Source organism: Odontomachus brunneus, unplaced genomic scaffold (genome assembly GCF_010583005.1).
Source record: "Odontomachus brunneus isolate Ranch 3 - 2012 unplaced genomic scaffold, Obru_v1 Obru_scaffold_166, whole genome shotgun sequence".
NCBI classification, from domain to species: Eukaryota; Metazoa; Arthropoda; class Insecta; order Hymenoptera; family Formicidae; genus Odontomachus; species Odontomachus brunneus.
Window position 1 is genome coordinate 689,155 of NW_022639616.1, and position 12,334 is coordinate 701,488.

General features: G+C 41.4%; 3 protein-coding genes across 6 annotated transcripts; 2 read left to right on the plus strand and 1 right to left on the minus strand.

The window, feature by feature from the left end:
• The first annotated feature begins 596 nt into the window (after positions 1-596).
• Positions 597-4,130, plus strand: LOC116851128 (N-acetylglucosamine-1-phosphotransferase subunits alpha/beta). The gene is made up of 7 exons (XM_032830220.1): positions 597-812; positions 1,047-1,468; positions 1,545-1,756; positions 2,169-2,949; positions 3,039-3,210; positions 3,291-3,478; positions 3,647-4,130. The coding sequence occupies exons 1-7, from the start codon at positions 660-662 to the stop codon at positions 3,954-3,956; spliced, it is 2,238 nt and encodes a 745-aa protein (XP_032686111.1). The 5' UTR covers positions 597-659; the 3' UTR covers positions 3,957-4,130.
• A 141-nt stretch (positions 4,131-4,271) lies between these two features.
• Positions 4,272-6,548, minus strand: LOC116851129 (ropporin-1-like protein). Of its 3 annotated transcripts, none has more exons than XM_032830222.1 (6): positions 6,257-6,548; positions 5,927-6,154; positions 5,282-5,540; positions 4,994-5,172; positions 4,719-4,913; positions 4,272-4,449 (listed from the first exon to the last, which is right to left on the minus strand). In XM_032830222.1, exons 1-6 carry the CDS (start codon positions 6,360-6,362, stop codon positions 4,295-4,297), a joined length of 1,122 nt encoding a protein of 373 aa, XP_032686113.1. In that variant the 5' UTR covers positions 6,363-6,548; the 3' UTR covers positions 4,272-4,294. The 3 variants fall into 3 exon arrangements, with proteins under 3 accessions (XP_032686113.1, XP_032686114.1, XP_032686112.1); XM_032830223.1 differs by having other exon boundaries at positions 5,927-6,062; positions 6,192-6,548; XM_032830221.1 differs by having other exon boundaries at positions 5,927-6,548.
• Positions 6,549-7,338: 790 nt separating this feature from the next.
• Positions 7,339-12,270, plus strand: LOC116851132 (ran-binding protein 3). 2 transcript variants are annotated; one of them, XM_032830229.1, is made up of 5 exons: positions 7,342-7,585; positions 7,814-7,933; positions 8,545-8,628; positions 8,730-9,430; positions 10,722-12,270. In XM_032830229.1, exons 1-5 carry the CDS (start codon positions 7,570-7,572, stop codon positions 11,034-11,036), a joined length of 1,236 nt encoding a protein of 411 aa, XP_032686120.1. In that variant the 5' UTR covers positions 7,342-7,569; the 3' UTR covers positions 11,037-12,270. The 2 variants fall into 2 exon arrangements, with proteins under 2 accessions (XP_032686121.1, XP_032686120.1); XM_032830230.1 differs by lacking the exon at positions 8,545-8,628 and having other exon boundaries at positions 7,339-7,585.
• The last annotated feature ends 64 nt before the right edge of the window (positions 12,271-12,334 follow it).

The following is a 12,334-nucleotide window of genomic DNA, read 5'->3' on the forward strand; positions in this document are numbered from 1 at the left end:
GGTGTAATAAGCTGAAAAGATCAGACCAATGGACTCCGAATGCCTTTGTTCTGTCGTGGACTCCGAATGCTTTTGTTTTAATTAAGTGAAGCCAATATCTAGAGAGAGAGAATAGAGGGGCTATATTTTTCTTCCTATTTTGTCACTTTTTTATCGCGCGTGCATCCATTTCTCGTTTCCATAATATTACAATTTTTCTGTTTGAGTCTGTTTTCTGTTCCTGCACTGTTGAACTGGTGCAATAAGTTAAAGTGAGACAAGTATATTTTTTCTCGCTCTAACTTATTGCACTAGTTCAGCAGTGCAGCTGAAAAGAACAGACCACATATGATACTATGTTCATGTTGGCTGCATTCAGCAGACTCGACAGTTGCACACAGTTGAACAATTCGTCAATATAATTGGTCTAGATTTAAGGATCTAACAATAAGAACCAATAATCGCTGATTGCTCATTGAGCGCTTTTTCCGCCAAACACGCCCTATGACTCCGATTGGTTGATTCCTTTATGCATTATGCGTTATGCAAAAGTCATGGCCCAAAAACTCGCGCGCATCGAACGATGCAGCCGCGGCGTCTCGCAGATGTCGCGAACACGCGAGCGGCTGATGGCATGGCGCATCTCGTCCAGTCTCGTCACCGCCGGTTCATGACGCGCAATGCTGATCGCATCTAACGTCTGTATCAATATAATGAGCACATGGAAATTGATACAGCGACGGTGTTACGATCTGCTCTCGTACAAGTACTCCTTGCTCGTGATACTGTTGGCGTTCACTTGCATATTTATCGGCATAATACACTTCGGAGAGGTTAGAATAACGCTCCTGTTGCTGCACGGATTACTTATTCCCTCTTTACGCGCACTGTAATGATTTGCGCGATGATCACCTAACGCGAATATCGCTATCCCCGAACACGTCAGTCTCTCGATCGAGGTCTCGTTACTTCCACGATTGCATGTACAGTATATCGTTGTCGATCTTCACGTTCTTATCAACGCGCGACGTCTCCGACATCTCAGTTAACTGTTCTGTATTCCGCAGGTGTGGTTGACATGGAGCAAGGAGAAGTACGAGGCGGTCTTTCACTCCTTCAATGACAACATCTTGGGGGTTTCCTTCCAAAAGAAATTGTGCCAGCACGTCCCCGTAGACGTGGTTTACACATGGGTGAATGGGTCCGACCCACTGTTCCTGGAGAGTCTCCGCAAGCACGTCCCTGTCGTGGATCTCAGTGCTGCAGCCTCGAGATTCAATGACAAGGATGAGCTGCGCTATTCACTGCGCTCATTGGAGATGTATGCGCCTTGGGTGCGGCATGTTTACATTGTCACCAACGGCCAGATACCGAGTTGGTTGGACATGGATAATCCACGAGTAACCTTGGTCACTCATGAGGATATTTTTCTGAATAAAAGTGATTTACCAACTTTTTCTAGTCCTGCTATTGAAAGTCATATTCATAGGTGCTTGGAAATATATATAAACACATATGTTACATGCAACGATAGGCATGGAGTTGTAACAATGTCTTTCTCCCAGGATACCTGGAATATCAGACAAATTTTTATATTTTAATGATGATGTTATGCTGGGTGCTGAAATATGGCCAGAGGACTTTATCACTCAAGCAGGTGGACAGAAGGTGTATCTGGCTTGGTGGGTTCCTGATTGCTCCGAGGTTTGTCCGTGGGCATGGGTCGGTGATGGATCGTGTGATCATGCTTGCAACACGACATTATGCGAATTTGATGGTACATAATAATCCAAAAGTGACTTCCTCTAAATCTAGAAATAATTTAAGAATGTCTGAAGATAAACTCAAGTAATCCAAATAATTCAATGATGATCTTCATTTCTATAATGTAAAAATGAAAGTAAATAATTTAAAAGTAACTTCTCTTTTAAACTTAATGATCTAAAAATAATGTAAAGATAAATTAGGAATTTAAATAATCCAAGTAACCAAAATGTGTGTGATGATCTTCATTTCTATAATGTAAGAATTGATGGTGAATAATTTAGAAATAACTTTGCCTCTAGACTTGATATTCTATAAATAATTTTAAGAATCTAAAAACAATCTAGAAATTTAAATAACTCAAGTAATTTTAATGATCATTTTCATTTCTATAACTTGAAGATTTACAATATGACTTCATGCAGGTGGAGATTGTCAATCTACTGTGATTCCATTCGATAGCGAAGCGTTGGAAGAAGAGAACGACTACCCGTACAAGTATCTGCAGGACTCGCGTGAGATCAACGGGCTGAAATTGTTGGACATCTTGCGCAATAAAAACCGCAATAGTTCACTATGGAACGACACGAAGGCGTCTACGATTCAGGCGTTACTCGCATATGATCTCAGCACCTCTAAGTTGCCAATTTTCGCGTTGGGCGATCTTAAGAGTATTAATCTCCCGAAATCACGAGGACGACGCGAGGCGAGCGTGCAAATTGACGACGGAGAGGACGGTAGAGTGAGGAATTCTTTATATGCCAAGCTATCGCGTAGAAGCATCTCGGACAAGAACGCGAATCGTACTGAACAGTCGAAGCGAAGCCATCTCAACGACGACATCGTGAATCCGGCGCGGCCCAACGCGAAGTTCGGCAAGTTTGCGTACTCCAATCAATGGCGGCACAATGCTCGAGGACTCGACACCTACGCGGAATCCTTGCTATACGTCAACAAGATCTACAACACGGTTTACGGATTCGAGCGGAGGCGAGTGCCGGCGCATATGCCGCACTTGATAGACAAGTGGGTCGTGATGAGCATGCAGCAGAAATTCGAGACTGAATTCAAGAAAACATCTAGTCACCGAGTAAGAGATCCCGAGGACATGCAGTTCGCCTTCTCTTATTTCTACTTTTTGTCCAGCGAGAAACGAAGAGTGTCGATCGAGGAGATATTCGACGCGTTCGACACCGATAAATCACGGTGAGAAAACGCAGCGCGTAAACCAAATCGCCATGTCGTGGATTTCCGCTGCTGAAGTAAGAAATAAAATGTGCAATTATTATTTCCAGAACTTGGTCGGACAGGGAGATAAGGACACTTCTGTCAAGACTGTATCCACTACCTCTCGACTATAATCTAGTCATGGAATTCGAGAGCGCGATCACAAATTGCTCGCGTCGCGCGAATCTACCGGAAATCATCGATGTCCCACCCGGTGAGAGATACTTGGACTCGACTCTCGTAAGTTGAAGATGCTGTCGATACCGGTTGCGGTCGATTACTATACTTTCAGCTGCGTAATTCCCCCTGCTTCTTTACAGCCGGTAGTTTCTAAAGAACTGATATCGAACTGTGAAACAGTTTCTAAGAGAATGCGCTCGAGATTCGGCGTGAGTAGCCGGTACTCGCACGAGGTAATCAAAGCCGGCAAGAACGAGATCTTCGACATGTTGACGAGCAACGTCTCGTTGACGGTGCAGCTACTTGATGAGATTCGACGAGATCCCAAGTACGTATCACACGTCACACTCCTGCTCCCGTCGACACGACTCTAAAGCACGTGTTGAAGTAGATATTAGACATTGATGATTATAGAAATTGAAATGTTGAGATTATTATTATTATTATTAATAAGGGAAAAGAGAAAGGGGGAAGAGACGTGTTGTCTTTCTTTCAGGAAGTTCATTTGCTTGAACGACGACATGGATCCCAGTCGGCACTCCGAGAACGAGGTCGTTCGCGCTCTGCTGAACGACTTCTATCGTTCCTTGTATCCGTTACGTAGCAGCTTCGAGTTGCCGGCGCAATATCGGAACCGTTTCTCCCATCGGCACGAGTTGCTCGAGTGGAAGGCGAGCCGTGCAAAGGCCAGGAACTTGCTACTGTGCCTGGTGACTCTACTGCTCGCTCTCACGTTCTACCACGTACTCTTCCATCACATGCGGAGACTATGCAGAATTCGAGAGTTACCTACACTCCTCGTGTGAGGAATAACCGACGCGATATAAGAATGAATTGCAAATATTAGTCAAATATTACGATTAAACGTTTTTCAATCGGACAGGATCGGGATCAGGACGAGGATCTTATCCGGTAAGAACTTCCAGTGTCGTTTTCTAAAACTAGATAAAATGATATACCTCTGTGATACGGCGAATAAACAGTTTTTGTAATTACATTTTAATAAAGAGTTCGATTCTATCGAAAACGTTGAAACCGCGCGGTAAACGAGTGATATTGTATAAGTGTATGTATGTCTCCTGTGCGAATTATATACAGCGTTTCTACGTCACGGTTATGTTCTACGTATATACCGTGACGCATATTATCCCAGATCTACCCTCAATCGCTGGTGCAAGGGTGGACACTCCGTGTGTCGGATATTCCGTGGACCGACCATACCCTCTTGAAGCCTTGCGCACTCAATCATCCACGCCGCTACGCTCGCGATTTGTTCGATTGACAGACGCGCTCCTATACCTGTATTTTGAATTTCAAATTCAAGAATAAATTCCAGCAGATTATCGGGGTGATCAAGCAGTGTGTATTAATATTGAATTTTCGAGTCTGGATTTTGGAGAATGTTTATTCTTCAATTTTCTGACAGCATTCCTATACCTCATAGAAGATTGCCGTCGAAGAAAATGGAAAATCGAACTAAGCTTCTTGACTGACCCAATTCTACAAGCTCGCGACTGATGGATATCTTTTAGCATGCGCTTTATAGACTTGACGACATGATCGCTTACCCGGAACATTCAGGCGACACACGGCTTTCTCCGTTTCGGAGAAGATACTCCCGTCGCTGTTACTCGCATCCTTTGTGCCGCAGAATCTCTCACCGATCGCGTTATCCTTATCCACGCAATCTCCGCCAATCAAAACGTCCAATTTCTCCTCCTTTTCCAACGAACTGCTCTCTATCGGTTCCATCGATAGGTCGGCTGCGGAAGGAAGATATGAATATGTAAAACCAACTTAGCTAGTGATGGAGAGACAGACATCGACAGAGGGGATAACGTACTCTTAGAATATGAGTCGACCTCGTCTTTAGACATCGACTCCAGATCCAGATTAACATCCGCATCGGTGTCCTGACTGTTTATGGAGGAAATGTGATGGGTAGAACTGTCCTTACGCGTGCTCATCTCTTCGTCGCAGGAACTCTTCTCGCTGTCGTCGCACGGGAGTCCCGCCAGGTACCTGCCGGTCATGACAGAAACGTTCAACCAGGAGAAAAGTCAGAAGAATGTCACTAAGTTCTGTCGACTTACTAATTCGTCGCGCAACACGCGTGTCTTCGAATACTTACTCGTATATCTCCATAAACAGATTGAGCGGAATCATCGCGGAGCCGCCGTCCGGCTCATGACTGAACAATTGGCAGACCATGATCATCGTCTCAGTGAGGTTGCCGCCAAGGAGGCCCACCGCGATAGCCAGGAACTTCTTCACCTGACAACCACGGCGAAACCTGCCGATCGATGTGATCGTCTCAAAATCCCGACGGTCCAGGCAGAGGCAGTCCCAACGGCGCGCGATCGTCTCCAGAGGCAGAGTCTTGTTGTAATCTGTGACAAGAAATGAAGATGATCGCAAAAAATTATTTTAGATAATCTATAATTCACAACAGGATTAGGACAAGATTCTACTCGTAGAAGAAGACGTTGGGAAGATAAAAATAAGAGATAAAAATAAATCTGCTAATTAAAATGTACAAATCTACCAGGAATCTGAAAGTTTCTTTGTTTTTCACTTATGTTTCTCTGCGTTTTTCTTCTTCCTTATTTGCGTTTCTCTCTGTAAATTTGTAATTAGTAATTGTAAATGACTAGTTACAAATTTGAAGGAAAACACAAGTAGAATTCTACTTCCTAATTGTCTAAAGTAGATTCTTGTTCTTCGTATTCTTCTTCTTTATAAGCTGAGGAATGTCTATTTCAGAGCGATGTCGTACTTCCGAATTGTCGCAGCAACACCCTGAGGAAGCCCAGAGTCAAGCCAGAGGCGGTGCTCGGCGGCGGGTACTCCAGTCGCGACTTAGCCGGTGGCTCCTCGCCGTCCGCCAACGCGCGGAAATATGAGCTGGACCACTTGAGCAGATCATAAGGTTGCGTACGGATAGCGGCCTTGCAGAACTGCTTCAAGATCATCGGCAGCTTGGCCGGGACGGCGATGTCCCTGCCTGACAACGGCAGTTGTTCAATGTAGGACATACTTACGGCAACGTCGTTCTCGCGGCGAATTCTCCGTTCATTGTTGTGTTCGTGCGAGGCGCTGTGGTTACCTGGGAAACCGACGATGATGGGATCTACTTGCGCGAACGCGCAAGCTGTAAAAATGATTGCGCACTTGTCGTTCGCTAAGTAAGGAACATTGTTGCATTCAAGCATCAAGTAGTATAGCTTTTGTGATCAGACAGTCTTCTGTTTCTAGTTGCAGTTGGAGAGGTCTATTCGAACGAACACGTCGTTGTCGAGAAACAAAGACATCTAATCCGTCGTCAAGTCGTAAATTGAAACTCACGACGCATTTAATATATAGTTTTTTTGAACGACAATAAGCAGAAATAAACTGTAACTTGCGCGAAAATAATGATAATAATATGATTCAAGAAGCATTTTACAACTACCCATACAGCACAAAATCTCCTGGGGACGTCCCACAGATGTCCTGAGGGCGTAGAAACGTCCCCAAGACGTTCTCAGGACGTACTCTGGACGTCTCCTAGATATTTGTGCTGTTAAGATAGAGTTTCTAGGCATTTTTTTAAATATAACGTTTATTTTCCACGGTATCATGTGAACTGACTTCTGACGAAATTTTTGTAAAGTACTTTATAAAATTCGACGAGCAGCAACATGTAAGCAAAAAATCGCACACTAACGACGTTAACGCCATTCGAAAGCGTGAAAATTCTCCTTTAATTTGCGTATTCGTACATTCCCATATAGCACAAATGTTCACTAAATATCTAAGAATATTCGAATATTCTTAAAACGTTCTTAGGATATCTAGTGAACATTTGTGTTGTATGGGTTGCGATATGATTTTCCTTTATGGAGTTACTAAACGTTAAAGCAAAATCTTATGCTCGGTTTATTTATAAAAGACCAACGAATTCATGTATTGGTATTGATATCTGAGGTACTAATCATCGAAGGTGGATCTTTCTCTGCTCGGCTAAAGATGATTAGAATCTTTACTAAGAGTAATTCAAATCTTGTGATTTTGCAAATTAATTTGGGAGTCTCCGCTACGAGGCGCCACCTGTTACTCAACGACGACCGCGCACGTAGTACGACTCAACGACAAGTCAGACGGGTTCTATTATTTTTCAATAGTACAATCCAACAACGGAATTCCTATACGCGGCTTGACTTCATATTAATAAACAGTGTGTCGCACAACGTGCACGTGTGCAAGGTTTGCGAGGCAATCCACGCAGCTTTCACGAATCGTCCGCCACATACAGTTTGGAATTGGTGTAACGGAAATTTGCACAAGCGTATGTGCAGTACGCAGACTATATTTTTTTACCCAACGTTCGATCGAATAGGTGGCAGCGGCAGCGTGTGTCCATTTATTCATACGTAAAAAATGGCGGATTGCAAGGGTGCGTTTTTCTGCTTCTCTAAATTTAATTACGTGTTCATATCGTGCGCATGTTGATATTGTGAAATAATATCGAGAAAAGTACTGTAGATTCTTTGTAAATGTAACCTAGACCGAGCTACAATGTAGCAGTTTTTTTTGCAAAAACTTCGTCCATATACGTGCTCGTGAGGCGACGAGCTAACCGTTCGCGAGGACGATTTTAATCGTTTGTTTGTGCTGTATTTAGAGAGTGCAGAGCAACCGGGCCATTCGTCGCTCATCCTGAAAGTCGATCCGCCTGAAGACTCCTCGAAAAGCTCCGCCGAAAACTCGGAACAGAGTAATTCAACCACGTCGACCGACCGAGGTACAAGGATTCTCATTATTGAAATATTAATATCTTATGTTGCTCAAAACTGCGCTGCTCCTGACAACGGATCACGTTGAATAATTCCACCGTATGATTCTGTAGCTTTAACTATATGCAAAAGTACATAGTTTAAATATCATATTCCTCTGAGAAAATGTTTATTGATCATCAATATTAAACACTAAGAGACATATGTAATGTTTCAAACTTCACACTCCACTGGATATAAGCATTTTTCAGGAAGTGATCTCTAATGTGTTCTAACTACTTCTGAGATAAATCTATTAAGTCAGAAGAAACTCATTTAAGGTGACAAATATGACTTCTATCAATCATATGACAGAATTTTTCTTGTTTTAAAACTTTATGGAAAATATCTGTTCACATTAATGTCTGTTATATTTTGTTGACAATGTTTAAGTTAAAAAAGAGAAAAATTGATAGAGAATATATCTAATCTTACACATATGTGCCACAATCTTTCTGAACAAATTGAGAAGTACAGAAATATTCTATCTATATCTTCAAGATATCGAATTGGTATCATTTTTTCTAACACTGCAATGGAACATATTTAAATGCTTACTAATACAACATATGTTTTGTAGATAAAGTAGAAGATCAAATGGCCCAGAAGCCAAGTGATCACGAATCGACGCTTGTAGCTGTTAATTCTTCTACTAAAATAAATTGTGAGTTTATACAAGCAGATTTTGCATATAGCTTAAGAAACAAGATTCATCATATCAAACATGGTGTATTGTGTATTAATTTTCATGTTGTATGCTTGCAGGTGTGCTAGCCGCTTCAAAACTTGGCAATTCATTTGGAGCAAATGAATCTTCAAATATTGTAACTAGTAAATCAAAGTCATCTATATTAAGGCCGTCACAACTAAGCTCAGTTACCAATAGTTCTTTAGCTAACGACAAGAACGTTCTGCAGCCTTCAAAATTTAACAATCCGTTCACAAAAGTTACTGACAATTCTATAGAAGAAGAAGACACATCTGCAACGCAGAGCAATAAAGGCGAGTTGAGCAAAGATATTAAGGACGAAGAGAAGCCCGCGGAAGAGGCAAAACCGAAATTTTTGCCTCTGGACATAAGCACGAAAGAGAACGAGAACAATGTAAATAGCACTATGGCACCCAGTGCCTCCACTCCTAGCTTTGTCTTTGGTCAGAATTTAAAGGAACGTGTCACTGTTTCGACTGATACAGAAAGTTCGGACAATTCGGAGAAGGAAGAAGCGAAGAGTGAAACGAAAGAGGAGACCAACGAGAACGGATCGTCCGAACTTCTGTTCTCAAACGCAGCTGCGGTTTGCCGTGCCACCGTCAGGCCAGGTTTAACGTTAAGCCAGGCGGCGCAGGCGCTAGAAGAGGCTAACCGCGCTAACAAGAGAAAATATAATCAAGTGACACTGTTGACCGGCGAGGAGGGCGAAACGAACGTTCTGCAAATCAACTGCAAATTGTTCGCGTTTGATAAGGTATGTGTATCCTTCAGAGATTATTATTGTTAATTTAACTGCATTATTATTATCAATTGCTGCATAGTTTAGAGATTATTAAGAACTCTAACTCTAATTATATAACTCCAATTATATTAATAGACTGAGGATTGTTAATGGAGAAAATAGGAATCACAAAAGTAGATAAATTATATGTTTATACATTTTTAATGGGTAATATAGACTATTAGGGATCGTCTGCAATGTGGCTGCAGTTACGTTTTGAAGTCATAGCATTAGTCTATTGATCATGCATCTATTTCCTTCTCATAAACTCCTGAAAAGTGAAAAGTTTCATTGAAGAATTCAATAAAACTCTATTTTTTATGAGTTAGGTTTAAGAAGCAAAATTCAGAATGCCGTAGTGGTCATCAGTGACCAACACTATGGTATTGCTCGTTAAATTATCCACAAAGTATTATTTAAGCTACGTTCAGCTATTCACTGCCAGTATTGAGCATCTATAGTTTATGTTATACTAAATTATAGATTTCCAGTATCGGCAATGAATATCGGAACGCAGCCTAAAGCTTTTGAATACTCGTCGCAACGATATTGACTTATGACATCAAAAACTAGGAAATGCATATTCAAAATTCCTACAAAATATGTTGAGGTAAAAAGATATATCCAAAAAAATGTCACTTGCAATCGATTAAGCACATCTCCCGCTTTCCATTTGCTTTGACGATCAACAAGTTACCTAAAATTAACACGAGTAAATAATGAAGAAAAATGCAGGTTAAAAAGGAAAGTTGCATGTTATTCGTTAATATTGCGGTTATCTATTGATTGTTAGAACAAAGAGAAAGTGTTCGCGCGAAGTATTTTGGAGGTGTGCTTAATTGCTTTCAAGTATCATCTTTTAGATACATCTTCATGTAGGAATCTGAGATACGCATTTTCTCACTTCTGACGTCATCAATCAAAAGTTCCACGGCGAGTAGCCAGAAGTTTTGACTGCCCTTGAAAAATCAATGCGGTCAACAGAGAGAGAGTCTATGAGACGAGATGAAAAGTTATTTCTATGTAGTTGTTGAAAAATATATGTTTCCCAAATTATATATATTTACTGATATCTTTGGAGATTCAATTGTCGATGAAGTTTTTATACAACCGACGTAAATGGCGGCGAATAATGTGTTAATAGATAACATAAATAATATAGATAGATGACATAGATAACATAGATAACATTTCGACAATTAGAATACGCGACACGAACATGGTTTGCATAGTACAATCATTTACTCCGTTTTGCATATTACAGACCACTTGCAGTTGGCTGGAAAGAGGTAGAGGTACGTTGAGACTGAACGACTTGGAGGAGGAATCCCGCTTAGTCGGCCGTACTGCCGGCACACAGCGGGTGATACTGAACACAAAAGTGTGGCCGGGTATGACCGCGGAGCGAGCTGGGCCAAAATCTTTGAGGCTGACTGCGATGGAGATGGGCGATGTGCGAATCGTTATCGTCCAGGCAGCGCCCAAGGAAATCGATCAGCTGCACATTCTTCTGCTACAACGGCTCAAACGTGCCCAAGAGCGCCCGGCGTCCACGAAGAGGCTAGCGACGGAACACTGACAACCGATCGGCAACTTTGGCGAGCAGGCGTTAACCGTCTGTCAGCTTAATTCGTGCAACATAGAGATCACTAACACGTGAGAAGAGCTAAAAATCCTTCGGAGTATAAGGCCCTATCTAGTACGTGCGCAATAGAATGGCTATGATTTGTGCCTTCCTTCAGAAGTCGCAGTCCCACCCACTTCACCTCTCCCTGGTAGTTCGACATCAGTATTCATCGAGGAGCCTGATCAGGAGAACTAAGTCGTGGCACTTGTATCAAGTTGAATTCTTATATATTTGCTTTCTTCTCTTGATATATATATATATATATATATATATATATATATATATATATATACACACATATATATATATACATACACACATATACACACACATATATCATACATACATACATACATACAAACATATATATACATACATATATACATACATATATACATATATATATATATGTTTTTTTATTATTTTTCTTTCTCATTTTTGTTTTTTCTCCCCGAAAATAGCCTGTCTATGATCATTCCCGATTGACGTTCTTTTATTTGAAATTTTCTTACAAATACGAAGGTGCGTCCGTGTGCGTGTATGTTGTTGCGGGAGCTAGGTAACGATTTTTAAGAGATAGCATAGTTATCAACTACACGTAAGTCGCAAAGAAGAATTGTAAAGTAATTAGTACTTCATTAGCTGTTGGAGTATACCTCTGCGAAAAAGAAAAAAAGGGGAAAAATGGATATTACAACGTGCGTATATTACGTATGGCGTGTCGTCGAGGAACTTGGAGGAAGTTTATATCACAGTACGGACCGTGTGCATGTGAGATCGCTGCAACAAGCTATTTTTTTCAAACAGTGATGCGTCACAATTGATCGATCTTATAGATCTAACTCGGTAGCTTTGAGCGTAGTATTTATCCTTAAGGGCGCGAGGGCTGGAAAGGAACGAGTTGCGCGGTCTGCACAGTCGCATGCGTATGTGTGTGTGTGTGTATGAGCGCGCGCGCTCACAGTAACAGCGTATCGTCGCTGCCACGTGTATTTTAATCTAAAGGAAGGTTTCTGGGAACGTACAGCGTTACACAACGGCATTATTAATGTATATTATTATTATTATTATTATTATTATATTCTCTTAGAATATTATATTATTATTACTACAATTATAAATATGCTGTTTCATTTTAGATGTAAATAAAATCCTCGCGCGAGCAAGCCGACGGCAGAAGAGAGAATCGGCGACGCTTCCTTATTTTGTGTCCTGCGCATATCTCACGGCTCTGATCGGCTATTCTTAAA